Consider the following 27,155-nt stretch of genomic DNA (forward strand, 5'->3'; position numbering starts at 1 on the left):
AACATTTAATTGAGAGTTTGATTGAAGACAAACATTCAGACGAGTTTTCTGAATTATATTTTTATTTGGGTTTGTCAATCAGGGTTACATTGTGAAGCATTATTCACAACAATGAATAAAAGGCACAGCAATATGTTTGGTGATTTTGCCACAGAGTAGAGATTTTACTCAGACATGACAGGATGGTATTGCCTGCATACTGAAGTTACATTTAACACTGAACTAAAACAACACAAGTCATTTATAGAACCAGACTGGTTTTATAAAAAGTAAAAGTACGGGAAATAATTAGCATACAATTATGATTATGGAGGTTCAGAGTTGACTAGTATGTTTTACTCTTCTTAGTCTTCTTTACTGTTTTTACCCCTGCTCTTCTCTCTCTATTGTCATCTTGATCCAGTCTAAGTAATTCTCCACTTTGGTGTAGTAACCCTTTTTAGATTCCTTTCCCAGTTCACAAAGGGAACCCCAGGACACAATGCCTCTCAGATGATATGGCCCTCTGTTGTCCTTGTTCCCTGATCCCAGCTTAGGGAGAAATAATGGACCCCCACTATCCCCCTTGCAGCTATCTAACCCATCACCCCCTGCACAGAACATGTTCTCAGTGAAAACCATTGGCTTGTTAATAGACAACAAAGGTGTTTCCTCACAATTCATTTGGGGGTGTCTTCCCACAGATGCGTAAAGCAAGAATCTGCTTTTATCTTTATTCTCAGTCCCACCCCACCCTGAAACAGTGCCGTGCTGAAACTCTTTGAATCCTCCATCAGCCTCAGGCAGGCATATGGGTAGAACATTGGGCCCTAACTTCACCCTGGAAGACATTCTGATGAGAGCTATATCGCTGTCGTAGTTAGTGCGTTCATTACCAGGTATGCCCTTTATGTAGTCAGGGTGAATGATAATCTTCTCCGTTGCCATGACAACCACATCAGGATCAGTTTCTTGTGCTTTTTTCCCATCTATCAGCCCCCCGAAAAATGTAAGCGTGCTTTCTTCGTAGCCATCCACTACATGAGCTGCTGTGATGGCCCACCGGTCATTGATCAGGGATGCTCCTCCTCTTTTGGGCTGTTTAGTGAGAAGCTGCCAGGGTATCTCTCCCATGTTCGCCGGTTTGCCCCCCAAAATTCTTCCAAAGCTGGAAATATCTGTTTCTGTCTTCCCACACACTAGAAGATAGACAATCCAGAACAGTACACTGGATCATTAATAGTGTAACAGCAGTTATACTGTACTGTCATCCACCCAGTGTTAGGGAAGCTACTGTGAAAATATAGTTTACCAAGTTACGAATTACTTCTCACTGGAAGAAGGTAAGCTACACTAAAGTTACCCTTAGTTTACTTAACTAAAGTTACTTTGAAAAGTAATTCACTACATAAAAACAACTTAGTGGAAAATGATCATAACTAAATGTGAAATGTCATAAACTACAAATTGCAAGAAAAGCTTTTACTCTGGAGTCATGTTAACAGAATGTGTAATTAAGCCCAAGTTTCAAGTGAGAATTAGGCAGGTCTAAAAATGTTTTTTACTAAAAAAAGTAGTGTGTATTTCCAGTAGTTAGCTACACAGCTACATGGTAAAAATAAGTAATTAACTACTATAAACACTATCAAGATTTGAATTTAGTTAAACTACCACCAAGCTACTGCAAAATGTAGTTAAAATACTAGTTGAACTACATATAGTTCATTACTCCACAACACTGCGTACACCCGATAAATGATAGTGTGGCATACCTTCGATGCACTTTGGTAACTTTTCTTGGCCCTTGACCGATGTCCACGTACCACTGGCATCACAGATGTACTTCTCTGAAGGAACAGAAGGGAGGTAAGAGCACAGGTAGGGTAGATAGTGATGGCACGTGGAGCGGACTCAGAAAGCATAGGGCAGGTATACTGAAGATACTGTATAGAAATGATCAGGGAAGGAGGGATGGAAGAAAGGAGGAGATTTACATAAAAAGTTCAAGAAAAAGATAACAGCTGCAGTTGTAGGTAAATAAGACTGTATGGACTAACCGTCTCCCTCCAGTGTGTAGTATTTAGATTCACACTTGAACCGGACCTCATCATGAAACAGAGTGCTTGGATCCTTGTCCACCAGTTGAAGGGCCTCATCACTAGAAGTGTCTGGTTCTCCACAATCCACAGCTAGAGTGAACCAGACATACAGAGCAAACCAACGTTTCTGACACAAACTCCAAAACAAATAGCTTTAAAAGATAAAATAGCTTATGAAAATGCAAAGGTCCTAGACCTCGTTTCCCAGAGCCTTCATAGCGTTAAGATCATTGTTAGAACCATCGTAAGATGAATCTGTAGTAGCTGATCTGTTTCTCAGAACTCTCATTAGTAACGTTGTTCTTAAAAACCATTGCACATCTGCAAGGGATCCAGACCACTGGTAGAGCAGCCAAAGTGCATCGTTAGATGTTTTTTGACCTTCCGAGTCAATTTTTCCACAGAACATCTCCGCTACACATAGAATCAAGATGTTTAGGCTAGGTACTGTATGTACAGTGCCTTGCGAAAGTATTCGGACCCCTTGAACTTTGCAACCTTTTGCCACATTTCAGGCTTCAAACATAAAGATATAAAACTGTATTTTTTTGTGAAGAATCAACAACAAGTGGGACACAATCATGAAGTGGAAAGACATTTATTGGATATTTCAAACTTTTTTAACAAATCAAAAACTGAAAAATTGGGCGGGCAAAATTATTCAGCCCCCTTAAGTTAATACTTTGTAGCGCCACCTTTTGCTGCGATTACAGCTGTAAGTCGCTTGGGGTATGTCTCTATCAGTTTTGCACATCAAGAGACTGAATTATTTTCCCATTCCTCCTTGCAAAACAGCTCGAGCTCAGTGAGGTTGGATAGAGAGCATTTGTGAACAGCAGTTTTCAGTTCTTTCCACAGATTCTCGATTGGATTCAGGTCTGGACTTTGACTTGGCCATTCTAACACCTGGATATGTTTATTTTTGAACCATTCCATTGTAGATTTTGCCTTATGTTTTGGATCATTGTCTTGTTGGAAGACAAATCTCCGTCCCAGTATCAGGTCTTTTGCAGACTCCATCAGGTTTTCTTCCAGAATGGTCCTGTATTTGGCTCCATCCATCTTCCCATAAATTTTAACCACCTTCCCTGTCCCTGCTGAAGAAAAGCAGGCCCAAACCATGATGCTGCCACCACCATGTTTGACAGTGGGTATGGTGTGTTCAGCGTGATGAGCTGTGTTGCTTTTACGCCAAACATAACGTTTTGCATTGTTGCCAAAAAGTTCAATTTTGGTTTCATCTGACCAGAGCACCTTCTTCCACATGTTTGGTGTGTCTCCCAGGTGGCTTGTGGCAAACTTTAAACGACACTTTTTATGGATATCTTTAAGAAATGGCTTTCTTCTTGCCACTCTTCCATAAAGGCCAGATTTGTGCAATATACGACTGATTGTTGTCCTATGGACAGAGTCTCCCACCTCAGCTGTAGATCTCTGCAGTTCATCCAGAGTGATCATGGGCCTCTTGGCTGCATCTCTGATCAGTCTTCTCCTTGTATGAGCGGAAAGTTTAGAGGGACGGCCAGGTCTTGGTAGATTTGCAGTGGTCTGATACTCCTTCCATTTCAATATTATCGCTTGCACAGTGCTCCTTGGGATGTTTAAAGCTTGGGAAATCTTTTTGTATCCAAATCCGGCTTTAAACTTCTTCACAACAGTATCTCGGACCTGCCTGGTGTGTTCCTTGTTCTTCATGATGCTCTCTGCGCTTTTAACGGACCTCTGAGACTATCACAGTGCAGGTGCATTTATACGGAGACTTGATTACACACAGGCGGATTGTATTTATCATCATTAGTCATTTAGGTCAACATTGGATCATTCAGAGATCCTCACTGAACTTCTGGAGAGAGTTTGCTGCACTGAAAGTAAAGGGGCTGAATAATTTTGCACGCCCAATTTTTCAGTTTTTGATTTGTTAAAAAAGTTTGAAATATCCAATAAATGTCGTTCCACTTCATGATTGTGTCCCACTTGTTGTTGATTCTTCACAAAAAAATACAGTTTCATATCTTTATGTTTGAAGCCTGAAATGTGGCAAAAGGTCGCAAAGTTCAAGGGGGCCGAATACTTTCGCAAGGCACTGTATTATCCTGACCAACTTGCCCTGCAAATACACCTCTGCTGTTTTCAACCAAGATCTTAGCAATCACTGCCTCATTGCCTGCATCCGCTATGGGTCCACGGTCAAATGACCACCCCTCATCACTGTCAAACGCTCCCTAAAACACTTCTGCGAGCAGGCCTTTCTAATCGACCTGGCACGAGTATCCTGAAAGGATTTTGACCTCATCCCGTCAGTCGAGGATGCCTGGTCATTCTTTAAAAGTAATTTCCTCACCATCTTAAATAAGCATGCCACTTTCAAAAAAATGTAGAACTTAGAACAGATATAGCCTTTGGTTCACTCCAGACATGACTGCCCTTGACCAGCACAAAAGCATCCTGTGGCGGACTGCAATTGCATCAAATAGCCCCCGCGACATGCAACTGTTCAGTGAAGTCAGGAACCAATACACGCAGTCAGTCAGGAAATCAAAGGCTACACTGTAAAGTCCATGGAGAACAAGCGCACCTCCTCCCAGCTGCCCACTGCACTGAGGCTAGGTTACATGGTCACCACCGATAAATACAGTTTTATATCTTTGTTTGAAGCCTGAAATGTGGCAAAAGGTTGCAAAGTTCAAGGGGGCCGAATACTTTCGCAAGGCACTGTATATATAGGTACAACATGACATGCATGAATTTATGTCAGATGGTTACTGTGTCTGCTATACACATATAGACGTACAGAAGAAGGGTAATTCCATCATTTTCGATCCAAATATTTTGTAAAGATAAGCGTTATATTGTTAGATTATAGGATTAACTCTGGTAGACCTGAAACAGTCTTCCTCACCTCGAGTTCAACTGTAGGAGCCAGTTGAAACCCCGGGGTGCACTGCCTTCAAATCATAGGCCTGCAGTAGCTAAAGCTTAATGATAGCCACGCCATACCAAACCACAAACATTTCTAAACTTTATTAGGGTAATATCAAGCCATTGTTTATATGGAAACTACAAGTAGAGGAGCGAATGTAAACCAAGGGGAAAATTGCACCACCCTCCCCTGTGCCCCCCCCCAAAAAAACACATATTTTGGACCACCCCTCCCCCAAGTAAATTTCGACCTGTCCCTTAGCGAACGTGTATGGAAACACTCTTAAAACGTTGGCTCGTAAATAATGATGCAACTGGTACGATCATCGTAATGCTTACTTTACATCGCAACTGGGAAAAAACGAGGTCAAATCATGACGTCACTGAACTTCAGGTTGGATTTATCTCAGTCGGAGCTTGTTTTTTTCGAGTTCCCAGTTATCTTGAACACACTGAAGTTGGAAGTCGGAGATTTCCTAGTTCCCCGTTGTTTTGAACATGTCATAAGTAGCCCTGGTGGTCCATCCATCTGTAGTAGGTGCAACACAGGATGCATTGGCCAATTCATTGCCAACTTCAGCTTAGCTTGCTTATATAGAGCGGGTACCACCTGTTTGCTGAAATGGGTACGAGAGGGCAAAGTTTGTTACGAGGCTTGAGCACTTTCTCAAGGTGATGAAACCCACTATTCTTCTCAACCCCGGAGAGTGGGCGCATATCCACGGCTATAAACATATCACAGGAGGTTGGTGGCACCATAATTGGGGAGGACAGGCTAGTGGTAATGGCTGAAGCGGAATAAATGGAATTGTATGAAATACATCAAACACGTGATTTCCATGTGGTTGACGTCATTCCATTTGCTCCGTTCCAGCCATTATTATGAGCCGTCCTCCCCTCAGCAGCCTCCACTGAAACATACCTATTGCTTTGTCATTTCTTTGGCCCAGTCAGAATCAGCTGTGAAGGGCTGCTTAAATGCAGAGTGGAGACGAAGTTCAACATAACTAGTTCCTGGCTGCCCTTCACAAAAGGAAAGCTTGAAATGCGGCAAGTTCATTTTTTCTAAAAATCCCATGTCCAAATGTCCCCTTAATTCAAGAATGACCCTCATACCTATATCCAATCTTAACTTTTTATATTTTTCTACACCAGAACATTTTGCGTTACATCTATCAAGAGTGTTAATCGCTGGCTATATTAATCCTATGAAATACAATTGTAGAGATGGTCTCATCTCACTCACGTTCACAGCGGTACACAGGACTCCACTCGCCTGTCCTCTGGCATGTCGACTCATACTCTTTGTCACCCTTTGAAGAGAGAACACACGTATCTAGTAGTGTACAATCTATTATGTCATTTCTTTGAGAACATTCAAATTGTCCACATTTCTTCAGTTCGTCTACAGCACCAAACTAAGCTCTTGGTTGAGTATGAAAGCTAACTGAACCCTTTTACTGCCACTTGTGAACTTACAATACCGTAGCCTACTCACTGTGTTCAGAACACTGCCTAGGTCACAGGTCACCGTGACTGTGTCACCTTGGTGATATTCAGGTTGCTGTGGGGCCAGGGTGGAGTTGGAGGTCACAATCCCTCGGCAGGTCTTTGCTGCAATGAAACAAGTCCTGAGGCATCACTTTATTTTGGTCCATTATACAGTGCCTTCAGAAAGGATTCAACCCCCTTGACTTTTTCCACATTTTGTTGTGTTACAGCAAGAATTTAAAATGGATTACATTTAGATTTCGTGTCACTAATCTACACACAATATTCCATCATGTGGAATTTTGTTTTTAGAAAATACAAATAAAAAAATCAAAATGAAAAGCTGAAATGTCTTGAGTCAATAAGTATTCAACCTCTTTGTTATGGCAAGCCCAAATAAGTTCAGGAGTTAAACATGTGCTTACAAATACACATAATAAGTTGCCTGGACTCACTTTGTGTGCAGTAATAGCGGTCGACTGCCCCATCTCTGTGCCCCACACATACAATTCAATTGGCTGTAAAATATATGGCAACACTTGAAAATGGCTGTCTAACAATGATCAACAACCAACTTGACAGAGATTGGAGAATTGAATAAAGAACGATTGGCAAATATAGTTAAATCCAGGTGTGCAAAGCTCTTAGAGATGTACCCACATTTTTCTTCAAATGACAATTAAATCCATTTTAATTTAACTTTGTAACAAAATTATAAATGTTTTAAGTCAAGGGGGTTGAATACTTTCCGAAGGCACTGTACAGGGTGGTCCCTTGTAGCTCAGTTGGTAGGGCTTGGCGCTTCCATACGTGAAATGTGTGCATGACTGTAGGTCACTTAGAATAAAAGCGTCTGCTAAAGGGTATGTATGTTACATGATTTAATCCAGGAATGTGCTTTTTTTATGTATAAAAGTTGTCCTTTTTCAGTTATCGTGTGCATATTATTTCAAGGATTCATATAATGAGTAGTTTCCTAAAAGCGTACATGACCCTACTTGTGGTTCTGTAGTGGATAGTGAAGCCATTGTTGGAGCCCTGTCCGTCAGAGTTGAAGAGAATGCGGGCGTGGTGTGACCCAGTGCGGAGGGGAGGAGGGGGAGGCACACGGCCACAGAATGGCCCCTGAGTCCCAGAGGAAGTCTCAACCTGAAAACAACAGAATATGATGTATGAAGAGAATATGTTGTCCCAGGAAAACAGGACATGTACTGTAGCAGGAATACTGTAAGACTACAAGGTGAGAGAGGGACATTGTTGTTGAAGCATATTCAGTGACATTGAAATGTAGTTGATTTATGAAATGTAGTTGAATGTAGTTGGTTTAATGTTCTCCTATTCGCTGTGAAGGTGACGGCCACTTCCTCTACCAGATGCCTTTTATGAAGTTTTTACTCTAGACCATTGCGCTACGTTTGTGTGCATTGAAAACGTTTTAAAAACTACAAGGCTGAGGGGGTAGTCACTTCCGGGTTACTCTCACAGCGTATGTCAGGTGCAAATCTTGTTAGAGGGGTTGGTCAAATTCATGGGAGGGTGCACAGCATAATGTAGGAATTTCACAGAACTTACACATTGTAATAGTGAGAATCAGCAGAGTTTTTCTTGACCACATGACCTAAGAAAAACTCTAGGCCCTATTTATAGGCTACAGCTACTCACCATGATTGTGTCCACACACTGCCCGTCTGGCCCCTGCTCCACATCAAACTCCCCAGTGAAGTGTAGAAGCAGCTCCAGGTTGTCCTCTACTGACAGGATGTAGGAGCAGTGGGCATGCTCAGCATATGGGCCGGGCCGAGAGGGACTGGATATCACACCACGCAGCGAGCCGGACAGGTCCTCAGTGCAACTCACTGTGGTAGAGACGTATGATCAATAACATGACCCTCAAGGTCATCATCATCATAATTATCAAAGAGGGATGGTGTTGTGTCATGAAGTCGGTAGCTGTACGAGCAACAAGTAGTAACGCCATCGCATCTTTGTCGTTATTAACACAATTTGCAACATCGCCATCATAATACTTAATTCTTCATCATTCTCTCTTTGTTTTCATTTCCCCTTAGTGCTCCTCCTTCTTGCTCTCCTCTGTTCATTCTGTCTTTCACTTCCTCTTTCCCTGTCCCTTCCCATCTCTCTGTCTCGCTCTCTCAATTCAAGGGGCTTTATTGCCAAAGCAAGTGAAGTAGATAATAAACAAAAAGTGAAATAAATAATCAAAATGAACAGTAAACATTACACTCATAGAAGTTCCAAAAGAATAAAGACATTACAAATGTCATGTTATGTATATATACAGTGTTCTCTCGCTCTCTTGTCTGTCTCTCCTTTTCTTTCTCTCTCTCACCTGGTCTCTCTCTCCCTCTCTCCCTCGTCTCTCTCCTCCATACCTGTGCAGGTGTGTCCGTCTGTGTCCAGGTGGTAACCAAGGCGACAGGAGCAGAGGTATCCTCCAATGTAGTTGTGGCAGAACTGGGTACACCCGTTATCAGGGTCCTCCTCACACTCATCAAAGTCTGTTAGAAGACAACATATGTCTGACTAAGGTTCATTGGTCACATGAGGTAATGCAACAACAACAACAACAACAACAACAACAACAACAACAAAAATACAATTTCATCATAGTCTAAGAGAAATACAACAATGCTCCCTTTCTCCTCCTCACCTTGCAGCATGTAGAACCCTCTGAAGCCAGTGTGTCTCTTGGTGTTGGAGTAATCAGAGCGGAACGAGAGAGAGAGGCAGCCTTCCACAGAGGAAAGGAGTGAGGGATTGACGGTAGAATCAAGGTCCTCAAATGACATTTCACCACATTGAAGGGCTATCTGCTTTCCATCTGCAAAGATCTAACAGAAGGATGAGAGGAGAGAACTTTTGTCCCATCTTTAACACATGGACAACTTAGGATTTCTAATTGTGACATCTAATATCCCTCCCATTCCCACCCCAATAACAGTAATAATAGACAACATTTTTCCATATCTCAAAAGTATGTTAGATTACAGTAAAAGTGTCATCCTTGAGACAGTGACACCTGACTTTAACCAATGGATTGTTCATGCTATGTATTGGCCAATGAGAGAATTTGAAGCTACCAGTCGGCCATAATTGCACTCCCCAGAAGAAGCAGTCCTCCATATGAATGAATAGAATTCTACGGTGTTTCAAGGACAAAATGTATTTAATGTATTTAAGTATGCTTTAAGGAAAATGTTTTATTTTTATGTTTAGTTCACATAATATAATTTAAAAGCATGCATTAAGTTGACTGCAATAGAATAAGCATGGCAAAAACAATTGTAGAAAATAATAAATGCATTTCTATAGCTTCCAAAACATTTTTTACACTGGTGGGGGAGTGCCAAGATGGAGGCTTCAAAACAGCACCTCCTATCAATCATATAGTGTATATATAAATAATTACTTTTAACCCCTCACACTGACCTCCAGGGCGTCGTTCTCGCAGCCGTGACTGTCCTCCATGTCCAGGTGTGTCAGCCTGAGGGCGAGGGTGTGGCCGTGAGGGGCACACCTGCTCCAGTTCAGACTGGCATCAGGTGGGTAACCACGGGGATAGCTTGGAGACTCCACCCACCCCGAGAGCATCGACATGGCACAGAGGGGCAAGAGGAACAGACCGAGGCTGGTGGAGGACGAAAACAGAAAGAGAGAGGGTTGGATGAAGACAGAAAGAGAGAGGGGGGAGAGGACAAAGACAGAAAGAGAGAGGGGGGAGAGGACAAAGACAGAGAGAGAGGGGGGAGAGGACAAAGACAGAGAGAGAGGGGGGAGAGGACAAAGACAGAGAGAGAGAGAGGGGGGAGAGGACAAAGACAGAGAGAGAGAGGGGGGAGAGGACAAAGACAGAGAGAGAGAGGGGGGAGAGGACAAAGACAGAGAGAGAGAGGGGGGAGAGGACAAAGACAGAGAGAGAGAGGGGGGAGAGGACAAAGACAGAGAGAGAGAGGGGGGAGAGGACAAAGACAGAGAGAGAGAGGGGGAGAGGACAAAGACAGAGAGAGGGAGAGGACAAAGACAGAGAGAGGGAGAGGACAAAGACAGAGAGAGGAGGGAGAGGACAAAGACAGAGAGAGAGAGGGGGGAGAGGACAAAGAGAGAGAGAGGAGGGAGAGGACAAAGACAGAGAGAGAGAGGGTGGAGAGGACAAAGAGAGAGAGAGAGAGAGAGAGGGGGGAGAGGACAAATACAGAGAGAGAGAGGGGGAGAGGACAAAGACAGAGAGGGAGAGGACAAAGACAGAGAGAGAGGGGGGAGAGGACAAAGAGAGAGAGAGGGGGAGAGGACAAAGACAGAGAGAGAGAGGGGGGAGAGGACAAAGAGAGAGAGAGAGAGGGGGGAGAGGACAAAGACAGAGAGAGAGGGGGGGATGAAGACAGAGAGAGAGGGGGGGGAAGAGGACAAAGACAGAGAGAGAAGGGGGAGAGGACAAAGACAGAGAGAGAGAAGGGGGAGAGGACAAAGACAGAGAGAGAGAAGGGGGAGAGGACAAAGACAGAGAGAGAGAAGGGGGAGAGGACAAAGACAGAGAGAGAGAGAAGGGGAGAGGACAAAGACAGAGAGCGAGAGGGGGGAGAAGACAAAGACAGAGAGAGAGAGGGGGGAGAAGACAAAGACAGAGAGAGAGAAGGGGGAGAGGACAAAGACAGAGAGAGAGAAGGGGGAGAGGACAAAGACAGAGAGAGAGAAGGGGGAGAGGACAAAGACAGAGAGAGAGAGAAGGGGGAGAGGACAAAGACAGAGAGAGAGAGGGGGGGATGAAGACAGAGAGAGAGGGGGGGGAAGAGGACAAAGACAGAGAGAGAAGGGGGAGAGGACAAAGACAGAGAGAGAGAAGGGGGAGAGGACAAAGACAGAGAGAGAGAAGGGGGAGAGGACAAAGACAGAGAGAGAGAAGGGGGAGAGGACAAAGACAGAGAGAGAGAGAAGGGGGAGAGGACAAAGACAGAGAGAGAGAGGGGGGAGAAGACAAAGACAGAGAGAGAGAGGGGGGAGAAGACAAAGACAGAGAGAGAGAGAAGGGGGAGAGGACAAAGACAGAGAGCGAGAGGGGGGAGAAGACAACGACAGAGAGAGAGAGGGGGGAGAAGACAAAGACAGAGAGAGAGAAGGGGGAGAGGACAAAGACAGAGAGAGAGAAGGGGGAGAGGACAAAGACAGAGAGAGAGAAGGGGGAGAGGACAAAGACAGAGAGAGAGAAGGGGGAGAGGACAAAGACAGAGAAAGAGAGAAGGGGGAGAGGACAAAGACAGAGAGAGAGAGGGGGGGGATGAAGACAGAGAGAGAGGGGGGGGAAGAGGACAAAGACAGAGAGAGAGAAGGGGGAGAGGACAAAGACAGAGAGAGAGAAGGGGGAGAGGACAAAGACAGAGAGAGAGAAGGGGGAGAGGACAAAGACAGAGAGAGAGAGAAGGGGGAGAGGACAAAGACAGAGAGAGAGAGGGGGGAGAAGACAAAGACAGAGAGAGAGAGGGGGGAGAAGACAAAGACAGAGAGAGAGGGGGGAGAGGACGAAGACAGAGAGAGAGAGAGGGGGGAGAGGACAAAGACAGAGAGAGAGAGGGGGGGATGAAGACAGATAGAGAGGGGGGGAGAGGACAAAGACAGAGAGAGCGAGAGGGGGGATGAAGACAGATAGAGAGGGGGGAGAGGACGAAGACAGAGAGAGAGAAGGGGGAATAAAGACAGAGAGAGAGAAGGGGGAATAAAGACAGAGAGAGAGAAGGGGGAATAAAGACAGAGAGAGAGAAGGGGGAATAAAGACAGAGAGAGAGAAGGGGGAATAAAGACAGAGAGAGAGAAGGGGGAATAAAGACAGAGAGAGAGAAGGGGGAATAAAGACAGAGAGAGAGAAGGGGGAATAAAGACAGAGAGAGAGAAGGGGGAATAAAGACAGAGAGAGAGAAGGGGGAATAAAGACAGAGAGAGAGAAGGGGGAATAAAGACAGAGAGAGAGAAGGGGGAATAAAGACAGAGAGAGAGGGGGGAGAGGACGAAGACAGAGAGAGAGAAGGGGGAATAAAGACAGAGAGAGAGAAGGGGGAATAAAGACAGAGAGAGAGAAGGGGGAATAAAGACAGAGAGAGAGAAGGGGGAATAAAGACAGAGAGAGAGAAGGGGGAATAAAGACAGAGAGAGAGGGGGGAGAGGACGAAGACAGAGAGAGAGAAGGGGGAATAAAGACAGAGAGAGAGAAGGGGGAATAAAGACAGAGAGAGAGAAGGGGGAATAAAGACAGAGAGAGAGAAGGGGGAATAAAGACAGAGAGAGAGGGGGGGAATAAAGACAGATAGAGAGAAGGGGGAATAAAGACAGAGAGAGAGAAGGGGGAATAAAGACAGAGAGAGAGAAGGGGGAATAAAGACAGAGAGAGAGAAGGGGGAATAAAGACAGAGAGAGAGAAGGGGGAATAAAGACAGAGAGAGAGGGGGGGAATAAAGACAGATAGAGAGAAGGGGGAATAAAGACAGAGAGAGAGAAGGGGGAATAAAGACAGAGAGAGAGAAGGGGGAATAAAGACAGAGAGAGAGAAGGGGGAATAAAGACAGAGAGAGAGAAGGGGGAATAAAGACAGAGAGAGAGGGGGGGAATAAAGACAGATAGAGAGAAGGGGGAATAAAGACAGAGAGAGAGGGGGGGATGAAGACAGACGGAGAGAAAAGAGAAAGCAAGAGAGAGAGAGAAAGAGAGAAAGAGACGGGGGTCAGAAAGGGGGAGAGATACAGAGAGAAAGATGGGACAAAGTCAAAGAGGAGAACAAGAAGAATAACAAAGAGACACCGGGAGAGAAGGAAAGTATGAAGAAAAAGAGAGAATCAATAATGTAAACAAAAAGAGAGAAACAATCAGACAAACAGAAATAATAAGGGTGAGAGATGCATGTGAACATCAGTTCAGACTTACAGTACATATATTATAATATTAGCCCTCATTAACAAATGCAGGGTTCATTTCACACAATCACATCCATTGAGGAAGAAGAAAATTACACCACATATCCCAAGAAGGAAACTGTAAATCACGATCGTTGCATAAGGTCGTCACTTAAAATGTGTTGCTTGTTTAAATAAATATCAGTGCTGTATAAATGCAGGAAGATGAGCTTACATATTATATTTGTGTTAATAATCTGTTTGATAAGAAATTATGAAAAATCATTACATACCTCACTCCTAGCATGGTGAGGAAGTGATCACTTCTGCCTCAGCAAATAAACACTCACTGTCTTTCTCTTTTCTTGCTATTTCACTTTAACTCTCTCCCTCTAACCCCTCCCACTGGGCACAGACGTCAATTCAACATCTATTCAACGTTGAGAGAGAGAACTCTACTGTTAATTTTTGATTGTTTATTTCACTTTTGTTTATTATCTTTTCCACTTGCTTTGGCAATGTAAACATGTTTTCCATGCCAAAAAAAACTTTGAATTGAATTGACAGAGAAAGGGAGAGTGCATAGAGAGTGAGAGAGAGAGAGAGAGAGAGAGAAGAAGGAAGAAAGAGAGAGTCAGGGATATATATTTCTGTCTTCATCTACTCATCATATAAACACATCTCTCAGATCAGCAGCATTACAGCACTATCAGGACAAAGGTTCAGCAAATGAATAAAGGGAGAGAGAGAGACTGGAAGGGCTGGAGTGGTCAGGAGAAGTATCTTATTGTGTTGCTGTGTATTGTGTGCCATATCTGGACATGCTGATCTGGAGACAGTGCCAAAAGCAGCCTCTAGAATCCTCCTCTCTGCAGCTAGTTTACACGGTCCAGAACAGTGCACCTCGTGCCAGAGAGGGAGGGCAGGAAGGAAAGGGGGGAGAGAGAGAGAAGCACAGGGCAGATGAGGGGCATCGGGGCTTTCCGCTGTGGAGGACAAGCGAGGGGGAAAGAGGTGGGTGAGAGAGGAGAGGAAGCAGCTCTATATTCTCACTGAGAGGACGAAGGACACAGCAGAGGAGAAGACAAAGAGCGAGTGATACTTCAGCGGAAGAAAGAAGTCAAAGTCAGAAATAGTGATAGAGAACAAGGAGAGAGAGCTAGAGGCGGAGTGTGAAAGGATATACATTCAACTGAGACCACAAAGAGACTATCATCAAATGTACTAGAGATGACTGGATTGGGATGCAAAACTGAGGAATACCTTCATGATGCTTCTGGGGTGGAAATGTGCTGTGAGCGTTGTCGTAAAGGTCAGTGACTACTGGTGTGTTTCTGTTGTCATAAAGGTCTGTGACTACTGGTGTGTTTCTGTTGTCATAAAGGTCAGTGACTACTGGTGTGTTTCTGTTGTCGTAAAGGTCTGTGACTACTGGTGTGTTTCTGTTGTCGTAAAGGTCAGTGACTACTGGTGTGTTTCTGTTGTCGTAAAGGTCTGTGACTACTGGTGTGTTTCTGTTGTCGTAAAGGTCTGTGACTACTGGTGTGTTTCTGTTGTCATAAAGGTCAGTGACTACTGGTGTGTTTCTGTTGTCATAAAGGTCTGTGACTACTGGTGTGTTTCTGTTGTCGTAAAGGTCTGTGACTACTGGTGTGTTTCTGTTGTCGTAAAGGTCTGTGACTACTGGTGTGTTTCTGTTGTCGTAAAGGTCTGTGACTACTGGTGTGTTTCTGTTGTCGTAAAGGTCTGTGACTACTGGTGTGTTTCTGTTGTCGTAAAGGTCAGTGACTACTGGTGTGTTTCTGTTGTCGTAAAGGTCTGTGACTACTGGTGTGTTTCTGTTGTCGTAAAGGTCTGTGACTACTGGTGTGTTTCTGTTGTCGTAAAGGTCTGTGACTACTGGTGTGTTTCTGTTGTCATAAAGGTCAGTGACTACTGGTGTGTTTCTGTTGTCGTAAAGGTCAGTGACTACTGGTGTGTTTCTGTTGTCGTAAAGGTCTGTGACTACTGGTGTGTTTCTGTTGTCATAAAGGTCAGTGACTACTGGTGTGTTTCTGTTGTCATAAAGGTCAGTGACTACTGGTGTGTTTCTGTTGTCATAAAGGTCAGTGACTACTGGTGTGTTTCTGTTGTCATAAAGGTCAGTGACTACTGGTGTGTTTCTGTTGTCGTAAAGGTCAGTGACTACTGGTGTGTTTCTGTTGTCGTAAAGGTCTGTGACTACTGGTGTGTTTCTGTTGTCATAAAGGTCAGTGACTACTGGTGTGTTTCTGTTGTCATAAAGGTCAGTGACTACTGGTGTGTTTCTGTTGTCATAAAGGTCAGTGACTACTGGTGTGTTTCTGTTGTCATAAAGGTCTGTGACTACTGGTGTGTTTCTGTTGTCATAAAGGTCAGTGACTACTGGTGTGTTTCTGTTGTCATAAAGGTCAGTGACTACTGGTGTGTTTCTGTTGTCGTAAAGGTCAGTGACTACTGGTGTGTTTCTGTTGTCGTAAAGGTCTGTGACTACTGGTGTGTTTCTGTTGTCATAAAGGTCAGTGACTACTGGTGTGTTTCTGTTGTCATAAAGGTCAGTGACTACTGGTGTGTTTCTGTTGTCATAAAGGTCAGTGACTACTGGTGTGTTTCTGTTGTCATAAAGGTCAGTGACTACTGGTGTGTTTCTGTTGTTGTAAAGGTCAGTGACTACTGGTGTGTTTCTGTTGTCGTAAAGGTCTGTGACTACTGGTGTGTTTCTGTTGTCATAAAGGTCAGTGACTACTGGTGTGTTTCTGTTGTCGTAAAGGTCAGTGACTACTGGTGTGTTTCTGTTGTCATAAAGGTCAGTGACTACTGGTGTGTTTCTGTTGTCGTAAAGGTCAGTGACTACTGGTGTGTTTCTGTTGTTCAGGTGGCTGTTGGAGCAAGATGTCTGAAAGACCAGCGTTATACATGTGCCACATATACATATTATACTATATTATCAAATGATGAAGTGCAGTATAGAGGGGAAAAAAGCAGTCCCTTTATCTCCACAACACTACATAAACACACAGGAGGCTGCTGGGGGGAGGACGGCTCATAATAACGTCTGGAGCGGCACGAATGGAATGGCATCAAACACATGGAAAACGTTTGTTTGATGTTGATAATATCATTCCACTCATTCTGCTCCAGCCATTACCACGAGCCCGTCCTCCCCAATTAAAATGACACCAACCTCCTGTGATGAACATGTTATTATGGACAGTATAATACGGTGGCCTATATGTGGGGGTATGGATGATCACATTTCTCTGTCATTCTCTCATTCCCAACCTCACTCCAGGACAGTATGTTCGCACCGACTGTGGCAAGTCTACAAAAACAGAGTGTGAAACCTGTCAACGTGAATACTACACTGCTGAATTAAACTCCTTGAAAAAATGTCTACCCTGTAGGCTCTGCCATTCCAGTAAGTCCCCTTCCTTCCTCCCTCCTCCCTCTGTCACTTCCTCCTCTTTATTCTGACAGTTCTACTCATTGTTCTCCTGTCTCCTTAAAATCATTAATTTTTTATCTGACTCATCCTCTCTCTCTCTCTCTCTCTCTCTCTCTCTCTCTCTCTCTCTCTCTCTCTCCCACCCTGCTCTATCACTACCTCTCTCTCTCTCCCCCACCCTGCTCTCTCTCTCTCTCTCTCTCTCTCACTCCCCCTCTCTCTCTCCCCCACCCGGCTCTCTCTCTCTCTCTCTCTCATTCTCATTCTCTCTCTCACTCTCTCTCTCTCATTCTCTCTCATTCTCTCTCTTTCATTCTCTCTCTTTCATTCTCTCTCTTTCATTCTCTCTCTCTCTCCCCCATCCCTGCTCTCGCTCTCTCTCTCTCATTCTCTCTTTCTCTCGCTCGCTCCCCCCGACCCGCCTATCTTTCTCTCTATCACTTTCCATCCCCTCTCTCTATCCCACCTCTTTATCCCATCTCTCTCCCCATCTTTCCATTCCCTCTCTCTATCCCACCTCTCTCCTCATCTTTCCATCCCCTCTCTATCCCACCTCTCTCCTCATCTTTCCATCCCCTCTCTCTATCCCACCTCTCTCCTCATCTTTCCATCCCTCTCTCTATCCCACCTCTCTCTCTCCTCATCTTTCCATCCCCTCTCTATCCCACCTCTCTCCTCATCTTTCCATCCCCTCTCTTTATCCCACCTCTCTCCTCATCTTTCCATCCCCTCTCTCTATCCCACCTCTCTCCTCATCTTTCCATCCCCTCTCTCTATCCCACCTCTCTCCTCATCTTTACATCCCCTCTCTCTATCCCACCTCTCTCCTCATCTTTACATCCCCTCTCTCTATCCCACCTCTCCTCATCTCTCTTGACATTTTCATTATTTTCACCTCACTTCATATTTCTTTGCCTCTCCCACTCAATACCCCAACTCTCCCTCTACCGTCCTCTCTCCCACTCAATACCCCAACTCTCCCTCTACCATCCTCTCTCCCACTCTTTCTCTCCCTTCTCTTCTCTCCATCTCCCTCTACCATCCTCTCTCCCACTCTTTCTCTCCCTTTTCTTCTCTCCGTCTCCCTCTCCCTCTACCGTCCTCTCTCCCACTCTTTCTCTCCCTTCTCTTCTCTCCATCTCCCTCTCCCTCTACCATCCTCTCTCCCACTCTTTCTCTCCCTTCTCTTCTCTCCCTCTACCATCCTCTCTCCCACTATTTCTCTCCCTTCTCTTCTCTCCATCTCTCTCTCCCTCTACCATCCTCTCTCCCACTCTTTCTCTCCCTTCTCTTCTCTCCGTCTCCCTCTTCCTCTACCATCCTCTCTCCCACTCTTTCTCTCCCTTCTCTTCTCTCCGTCTCCCTCTCCCTCTCTCAGGCAGTAACCAGAAGGTATTGAAGGAGTGTGAAGCCAGTAGTGACAGGCAATGTGTGTGTAAGACTGGTTTCTACTGTACAGACGATGGATGTGAACACTGCCTACCCGTGACCCTGTGCCCTCTGGGTTCAGGTGTCGTGAATCAAGGTGAGAACTGCCTCCTCACCTCTACCCCACAGGAGGTTGGTGGCACCTTAATTAGGGAGGACATGCTCGTGATAATGGCTGCAGCGGAATGAGAGGAATGATGGTTTGATGCCATTCCATTTGCTCCGTTCCAGACATTATTAAGGGCTGTTCTCCCCTCAGCAGCCTCCTCACCTCTACACCCTGTTCTAATATGACAGACCATTGCCTCTGATGAGCTGATCATGAGTTGGAGATACTAAGGCTGGTATTGAAAAGACACCTGACAAGAAATCAGAGTCTGTAGTCTAATAAGCTGCACTCAGAGTCAATGTTTAAACCACTGTTTACTGTGCTTGTATAATCTGCTGGATGTATGTACTTTACTTTGAGCAGCTGACATGTCTGACACTTGTTCCTAAACCCCCCAGCCAACCCCCAGAATGACACAGTCTGTGCCCCGTGCCAACCTGGGACCTATAACAGCGTCAACGATGCCATCACACACTGCCAATCACACACCAGGTCAGAACCCTTCACACAAAGTGGCTCTGATTTTTATCGAACGTCAAATCAGTGGGTGCATTTGGTTGGCACGAAACGTTTGACATTTTTTCTACAATTGTGGGACAGCGGGGTTAACTGTGGAGTTAAACTCCTTTCTCTGTTTCACAATCACTTTCTTTCCTCTCTCTCTCAGGTGTGGGGACCTCGGGAGGGAGGTGAAAAGTGCTGGGACTGAGACTACCGATGCTGTGTGTGGTGCCTTCATATCTCGTAGGTCTAATAGCATCTCCTTTTATTGCACAGTAGTATAGAATATATAGAAAACTAGATGGTATGACATTTTACCAATATTTCTTCTTCCTCCCCTCTTTCCCTCTTGATTGAATGATTTATTGACATAAGTAATGTACATCTAATACTGTAAACAAGATTAGAGCACATTGCATTCTCCCTCAGAAATGGTTCAGATAGAGCCTCATATAGATTTGCTGGATGTTAGGATCAATCAAAACAAACCTCTCTCTCTCTTTCTGTCCCTCTCCCTCTGTCACTCACTCGCTCTCTCTCTTTATCCCACTGTCTCTCTCCCTGTCTCTCTCCGTCTCACGCCCTCCCCCTGTCCCTCAGGGTGTCACTGGATCCTACCTACCAGTCTGTGGGCGGGACTAGTGGTGACCTCACTCCTCATCATAATCTTGATCTACATCTATTGGAGGGCCAAGGATCAATCAAACATGCCAGGTGTGTATATCATCACTGCCAACACCCAAATAGTGTGTATTTGTTCACTCCTCATCGTGGATTTGATGTAAGCATTGGCTAGAGGGAGTTGCCACCATATTCCAGGGACTCTCTTTGTACTGTAGAACAAGTTTTAGGTATTTACCAAGACATTACAATGAAACATTTTAATAAGACAGAAAAATAGGGTTGTTGGTCAGGAGCGATGTAGGTGTGGCAGGGTAGGCTTCTTGTGCAGGCTCACGTGAGACCCCTTGTCTGGGTACCTGGTAGGCCACGGTAGGCCCCTTGGACAGGTGCGGGTTGGCCCCTAGGATGAGCACAGCGCAGGCCGGCCCTTGAAGGGCGCGAGTTGGACCCTCCGGCGGGCGCAGGTTGGCTCCTTGGGTTAGCACAGGTTGGCCCCTTGGATGGGTGCGGGGTCATGTTGTAAACCTGTGACGTGGATTAGCCAAAGCCCAGGGCATCAGGAAAGGTGGAAACTCTTTACAGCACAGCAGGGTGTGGCGTCAAGGGGGGAGCGGAAGGAGATGCCACGGCAACAGCGTCACTGAGGCTCCATTTGGGAAGCGTGTGACAACTCCAAAGCAACTGCCAGCTGATGCTTTGTGTCCAGTGCGGTTGGGAGTTAGACGAGGGTCTTGACTGGTCCACAGTGGTGACATTACAGGTTCAGTAGATATGGGTAGCTAGGGGAAGAGGTGGTGTAATGCTGCGCCATTTCCCACAATGGCGCTTGTTTATGTTGGTAGCCCAAATACGTGATGAATGGAGACGAAGTCATGCTGTCCTGTCTGGTTGATGGGTGACCAACCACTCCGACGCTGCCTACAGTGGAAACACTGTCTCTGCCGTGGTGGATGGAAATCTGCTGCAGTGCACCTGGTAAACATCCTCCAACTTGAAGGATCATGACAAATAAGCTAAGGAACCCAGGTAGGTCATTGGGAAATGACTGAGAAATGGCTTGACAGGCTTTAAATACAAACAAGAAGTGTGAACGAGCCTATCAGGGCAGTTCTGATCCTTACTGACAGGTGTGGGATTGCATGAGCGAGTCTCCAGGTGAAATCAACTTGCTTGATCAAGTCCACCTCAGCTGGATGCTACTCCACTCTGAGGACTGTTGTACATACATCATTATAACCTATTAACAACTTGTTTGTTTCTTCGGGAGTCATTCAAAAAGCACCACTCTTGGTCCCATTTGATAGTTAGGCCTACTAACTGTTAAGTAAATGCTCTTTTCGTTTCTCTGTGTGATTTCCCAGCCAGCAGATTTCAGATCATGTATAGTAGATTTTACCCGGTGACAGATGTAGAGGCTGTGAGAACTCTTAGTGTGTCTTTTCTCTCCTACACAGTGACAATATGCATCACATTGTAAAAGTATTAGGTGTCAAGGTGCTAGACGTAATTTGGATTGAATGAAGGGAAACAAGGTCATTGCTTTTCACCGTCAGACGTAGGAACTCGCCACTTCCTCTAGAGATTAATCAGATCAAAGACAATATGAGTTATAGTGAAACTCGTATGCATCGCTCATGTTTATGCTCGATCAGGGGCTGAGAGCACAGCACATCAACCAATATGAGTCCAAGTGCAGATAAAAGTCACAGGAGCTTATATAAGGGGGGACACTAGACACCACTGCTATTGGCTTCTGGTTATAACATTTATGTTTCAGCCTAATATCTCAAACAAACAGATGTTTGTTAAGAAACGACTGACCATAAAATTGGAAGTTGAGAGAACATTGTAGGCACATAGAGGATATCCGTGATCTCAAACTCATATCCTCTTTTTGAAAAATGCTGTTTGAAATTTTATTTCTAAGGGTTATTTGACATTGATATTTCGATCATATATATATGTATTTAATTCAAATCAAACTAAATGTAGGTTCCACAGAATAAATAACCAGTTAGACTACCCTGTGAAGGTAGAAATAAGAACAACTGCCTCCAGATTCCATGTACATCTACTCATTATCAGTTTAGAAACTATAGTAGGTATGAAACAAGCTTCTACTGTAGCTTCTTGAGTTTCTGAGACTTGGGGACAAAACCACATCCTGTTCTATGTTGAGCTTGACACTGTTGTTGGAAAACCACATGACACGTTTCACAGCCAGCTAACTCATAGCAAGAAAGCGTTGGGTAAAGTACAGTGGCGTCACCGGTTGACACATTTGGTGACTGTCCTATTAATCAATGCTTCACCAGTGGCGGTTGGACTTACCCACAATAACAAGTCAGATAAGATACAGCAAGTATATGAATGTTGATAGTGCTACTCAGTGATATCATGTCTGTCTTCCTGTCTTGTCTGTAGCCAACTCCAGTGGTCCTGGTATTCCTGTAGAGCCTGCACCTCCTTCCTTCGCTCCAGCTGAGCTCAAGTTCCCCTCAGAGTGCAACAGCCATTGGAGCCTGGACCAGAAAGTTACTGAGCCACTCTTCATCAACACAGGTGAAAGTCCCTCAGCGGTAGTTGGAATAGTTCACCACAATTACAAATGTACCTCTTCTAGTGCACAAGAAAGGAGGTATTTAGTACACCCAGAGAGTAGGTTGGGTTTGTTTGCTGAGCTACAGGTTAGCATTAGCATCATAGAGTGCAGAACAATATGAGTGATGGGACCCTGGTTACCATGGTTTAAGGGCTCGATTCAATCTATATTGCTGAGGTTTAGCGTTATAGAGCGATTTAAATTTAAAGGCAATGTTCCCCTAAATGCTGTATATGTTCCCCTAAATGCTGTACCTTTCAATTTCAAGCACGTAATTCAGCGCCATAGAGCTGAACTCCGGCAATATACATTTGACATTTTGATGAACTAACCCTTTAAATCATCTCCTGACAAATCGCATCACCAAAAACACACTGTTTCCATGTAGAGTAGCTATTTGTGATAAACCTTCATTAGTCTATATTACACTGTATCCATCACTCATAGTAGTTCTGCAGCTTCCCAATGATCAATAATGTGATGACTCTCCCCACTTAGAATGGATCAGATGTAATGTAATCTAAACTGAGGCTGCCCATATAATCAACCATCAGGATGAGCTATTCTCCATTTGCAAGAGCCTAAATCAAATCATTAAAATACATGTATTGTTACCTCTATGGACATGATGAGATGGGGCCTGTGAATGATAAATGCTGTACTACGTGAGGTTGGAGGAGGGTTATTGTTGTGTGCTCATACTATTTCCCTTGTGTATCCCAGCTGTTATTCAGGTAAACGGCCATACACCAGACTGTGAAGTTGAGGCCGATGGCGCCACCATAACAATGACAACATCAGAGCGATTCAGCCAATCGGATCACAGTAATGGAATGAGAGGAAATGACATCAGACCCTCCCGCTACCTATCAGAGCCACAGGAAGATGAGTGGCCAGGGACTTAATTCTGATTTTCAACTAAATCCTTTTTTTTGTATTAAATTTTTCAATGAACAAGACCCACATGGGAAAACAGCTGAGCAGATTCCTCCTTGAAGGTTCCTGGATACAATCCCTTTTGTAAAGTCTTATCCCTGCAATGCAAATATACTGAACTATAAACATCCAATGAACATTCTTTGTTTCTTAGGTCATTGAAAAAAAACCGTTGGAGGGTTTAAATAAAGTATAACCACTGAGGTCAAATGTCATCATAGATTCTCTATTTTACATTTTTATAAGGAACTTTCAAAGCCCCCGGCGGCTGGACATTCCCTAATGACGACCTGTTGTTGTCAGTTACTTGATATGAACATCAAAGTGGTGGAAAAGAGATTGATGAAGTAGATGTATATATATAGATAGATATTCATTTTGACATCACAGCATCTGTTCAATGATGTTTTAACCACAGCATTGAAAATTCTGTCAAAACAGTTGACGCTTTAGCAAAGTGCAGAATCTAAAATGTAGACAACACCCGAGTGGACACTGCTTAATTAAGTGTTTGTCGCCCCCTGTAGGATAGGAGTAGCAGCAGCTACCATACTTCAAACTGCTTTACCCTGCCCTCTAGTGTTATCAGCTAGCATTTACAGCTAAATGCGGATTGCTTTCACACAGGCAGCCAAGTCTGATATTGTTTTCCATTGGTCTTTTGACCAATAACATCAGATCTTTCCACATCAGATGTTTTTCAGAGCTGATCGGATTGGTCAAAAGACCAATTTTTTTTTTTTTTTAAAGAACAGAATTGGGCTGCCTGTGTAAACACAGCCCTTTAGGCACAGACCAAGGGTAAGCCCCAAATCCTAACCAATGGGAGTGAAAAACGCTGAACTGACTTTCGATCACAGATCACACAAAAATACACATTGAAGGGAAGAGTTAGGACAGTACCATAAAGAGGCAACATCTGTATTTGTAGTGTGGAGCATCAGGTGGTATATTTGGACACAGAACAGCCACATTCAACACAAAAGGGAACATTCAATGGCATTGTGAACTAGCGTAGTGCTATATGAGGAAACACATTGGGAATGTTTACACAGTTCACCCTGCACTGTACCATGACAACATTCAAAACTGACAATCTTTCCCACAGTGAAATAGCACACTAATTAAAAATATCTTAAATGTTGTCCATTAAGTAATGGTTTTAAAACAATGATGATCATATTTGTATAACTCTGGCACTTATATACCAAGTCCTAGACTGTTTTCTAATGAGAATCATGAATGTTGAGTTGATGAACGGGATCCTTCCCAGTGGTTTCAGTCTGCCTTCTTGAAGAGTTGCCTGGCGACCACATCTCCAACTCTCATCTCCTAGAGGGTTGAGAAGAGGGTGGAGAAAGAGAAAAGAGGGAGGGGTTTGGGTGGGTGAGTGTGAGAGTGAGTGTGTGAGAGTGAGTGTGTGCGTGTGACAGTGAGTGTCTGCTTGGGAAAAGATCATTAATGGACTCAGTCACAATAAAAACGCTGTGCTCTTTTCTCTCCGGACTCTGTAACCCTATCTCTCCTCTTCCTCTCTCTCTCCTTACCCCCCCCCCCCCCCCCCCCCCCCCCCCCCACATACACATGTACTTCCCCGCTCTCAATCCCACTCCCCCTCGCGCCCCTCCCTCCACCTCTTCTTGCGTTACTCACCAAATCCACCCTTTACTGCCTGATCCCCAGTGGTATTTATTTCCAAACTTCTCTTTCGGATTTGAACAAAATATCAATGAGGTATTGTTTTCTATTAGAAGCATTTGGGAGCTGTTTAATAAAACAATGCTGATTGTTTGAAATCGTAATCAGCATTTGCATGTAATCACAAGCAAAAACAGATTGCCCAACTAAAGTCCATCTGAAGCACAGGCCTAAACAGAAGCTTGTGATTCTCCTCCCAATCCCTTCACTATGAAGAGTCTTGTTGAAGTCTGTATTTAGCTCATTAAAATGGTAACGAACAATAACCTTTCCTTATTCTTCCTGTTCCTGCCCATTCCTTCACCCTGAAGACTTAAGTGTTTTCCTCTGTTTCTTTCTCCTTTTTCGGGCCCCACACATTTCTTTCCCATGTACAAGCAACACATAAGGAGGCTGGAGGGCCATACACCCCCTCTTTTTTTAGAAGGACCTCATTTGTTCTCACACAAACACACGCACGGACACGTGCACGCATACAACTTAAGCAGTGAATAACTTCCATTACCAAATCTGATTTGCATATCCCCCACTTTCAAAATGGTATATCAATCCCAGCATCTTCTTTCCTCCCAAATCTTTCCTGCTTTCCTCCCTTGCTCTGGCCTTGTGTTCACCTCTATTCCTATTCCCTTCCATACCTTATCCCTCTCTGTTCATCCATCCCTCCCTTCATTCTCACCAGGTGTAGCTTGTCTCCCTCCAGCCAGTGTGTCCATCCTCTTCCCTCCTTCTCTCCTCTCTGAACACACACCAGCTTATCACCCTCCCAGTCCACTGTGGTCTAAAAACAGAGAAAAACTGAGCTAACACACACCAGCTTATCACCCACCCAGCCCACTGTGGTTAACACACACACACACACACACCCTTGTACCACTCTCAGTTTGGCGCAGTCTGAAAACAAGCAACAGGGGGTGGTTATGACAGGTGCACACACACACACACACACACACACACACACACACACACACACACACACACACACAGCTGGAAAATAGTCTATTCACCCAAACAAGGCAAAGTAGTATGACAAGTACACCTATATGAAGTCAATTAGAAAGAATTTGTACAAGTCTGAACAAGCCATGAAACAGACAAACATAAGGGAAAACATCAACAGATAACAGAAATACATTTAGCCACTGTCTTTACTAACAGCACATGATGAAGAACACAGAGACCACCCACCCAACCATACATGTAGAACTGTAAACACACACACCTGACAGACTCGTCCATCCACAGGTCCCAGGTCCTCCGTGAAGACCTGACCCAGTTTGAAATCCATATCAAAGTCCTTAAAGGTGGTCAATGTGCGGATCTTCATACTGCCCGTGGCCGGGTCGTGGACTATCTGTTTAGTGGGCTTCAACATACACACTATCTTCCGCAGGGCAAAATTAATATCTGACGGAGAGAGAGAATTAATCAACCAAACATAACACCTTGCCATTCTAGTAATGAGGTAGTGTATCTGAGGCAACATCTCTGACCTACAGCTGTGTCTGTCCTTTTACATGTCCTGTTAATGTTTCCAGATATCACACACGCACAGCCAGAGGCACACACACACCCCTGTCTGTGTCCAGGGTCATTTACAGGCTAAGGCGCCATGATGATCTATCACTCGGCTCTGTGAATGGAGACGGCAAGCCTTTCGATGAGTCGCTACCCCTCAAATTAATCTCAAAGCAGTAGGCAAACAATGGGGGAAAAATATGTTAATTTCAGTCAAATCGAATGAATGAATCGTGATAAATTAAAATGAAAGGAGGCAAGTTGCAGAGGTACAGTAAACTCTTAAAACGTGTCATTTTACAACTACACGAATTGGACACTTTTTAACAATAACGCATTTGTAGCTAATATATGTGGTAACAGACAAAGACATTACGATTCATATAATCTTACCCAAAGCTGCTAGGTAGTTCTCGAAGTTATCTTGAGACACCATGTGAAATGTCCCTGTGTAATTTGGTTTAGACATCTTTTAGCCTTTAGTTTTGCAGAGGAACTCAACAAAGAAAACTGTAACCTACAGTGTTGCCTCTTCTCTACAGATACTCTCTTTCTCTGCTCTTTTCACTGCTCTCACCACTACCGCATTGTTTGATAATAATAAGACTTATGCAACCTGTGAGCTAACCTTCTGTCTGCTAGTGTCAGTCGGAAGGTATGCGGCTTTACGCAAAACTGCAACTCGATAAAGGAATGATTGAGCTGCTGGAATGTTTTAGAGCGGCGGTCGTATCCACAATGACTGTCCTCTGCTCCCTTCACTCCTTCAATTCCCGGGTATCGATTCCCTGATGCAAACGTTGCACAACCCTTTAAAATCCCCATTCGCTCCCTCTGCTCTCCCACGGAAAGCGTAAACTCCTCCCCACGGAGCTTTATGCAAACAGCTTTT

At 44.4% G+C, this 27,155-nt stretch overlaps 3 protein-coding genes across 3 annotated transcripts; 1 reads left to right on the top strand and 2 right to left on the bottom strand.

Annotated features, from left to right (window-relative positions):
• Positions 1 to 44: 44 nt before the first annotated feature.
• LOC110503575 (complement C1s subcomponent) lies at positions 45 to 13,806 on the bottom strand. The gene is made up of 11 exons (XM_021581979.2): positions 13,678 to 13,806; positions 9,939 to 10,137; positions 9,160 to 9,340; positions 8,882 to 9,007; positions 8,151 to 8,344; positions 7,487 to 7,637; positions 6,496 to 6,611; positions 6,244 to 6,310; positions 2,037 to 2,168; positions 1,752 to 1,826; positions 45 to 1,178 (listed from the first exon to the last, which is right to left on the bottom strand). The coding sequence occupies exons 1-11, from the start codon at positions 13,689 to 13,691 to the stop codon at positions 364 to 366; spliced, it is 2,070 nt and encodes a 689-aa protein (XP_021437654.2). The 5' UTR covers positions 13,692 to 13,806; the 3' UTR covers positions 45 to 363.
• A 225-nt stretch (positions 13,807 to 14,031) lies between these two features.
• Positions 14,032 to 23,257, top strand: LOC110509563 (tumor necrosis factor receptor superfamily member 5). Its single transcript, XM_036941347.1, has 8 exons — positions 14,032 to 14,696; positions 16,695 to 16,820; positions 18,226 to 18,372; positions 18,783 to 18,876; positions 19,052 to 19,128; positions 19,486 to 19,599; positions 21,934 to 22,071; positions 22,835 to 23,257. The coding sequence occupies exons 1-8, from the start codon at positions 14,615 to 14,617 to the stop codon at positions 23,014 to 23,016; spliced, it is 960 nt and encodes a 319-aa protein (XP_036797242.1). The 5' UTR covers positions 14,032 to 14,614; the 3' UTR covers positions 23,017 to 23,257.
• Positions 23,258 to 23,938: 681 nt separating this feature from the next.
• LOC110509624 (retinol-binding protein 1) lies at positions 23,939 to 27,104 on the bottom strand. The gene is made up of 4 exons (XM_036941353.1): positions 26,657 to 27,104; positions 25,968 to 26,152; positions 25,425 to 25,526; positions 23,939 to 24,379 (listed from the first exon to the last, which is right to left on the bottom strand). The coding sequence occupies exons 1-4, from the start codon at positions 26,730 to 26,732 to the stop codon at positions 24,326 to 24,328; spliced, it is 417 nt and encodes a 138-aa protein (XP_036797248.1). The 5' UTR covers positions 26,733 to 27,104; the 3' UTR covers positions 23,939 to 24,325.
• Positions 27,105 to 27,155: the final 51 nt, after the last annotated feature.

This window comes from Oncorhynchus mykiss, chromosome 2, assembly GCF_013265735.2.
Source record: "Oncorhynchus mykiss isolate Arlee chromosome 2, USDA_OmykA_1.1, whole genome shotgun sequence".
Taxonomy (NCBI): domain Eukaryota; kingdom Metazoa; phylum Chordata; class Actinopteri; order Salmoniformes; family Salmonidae; genus Oncorhynchus; species Oncorhynchus mykiss.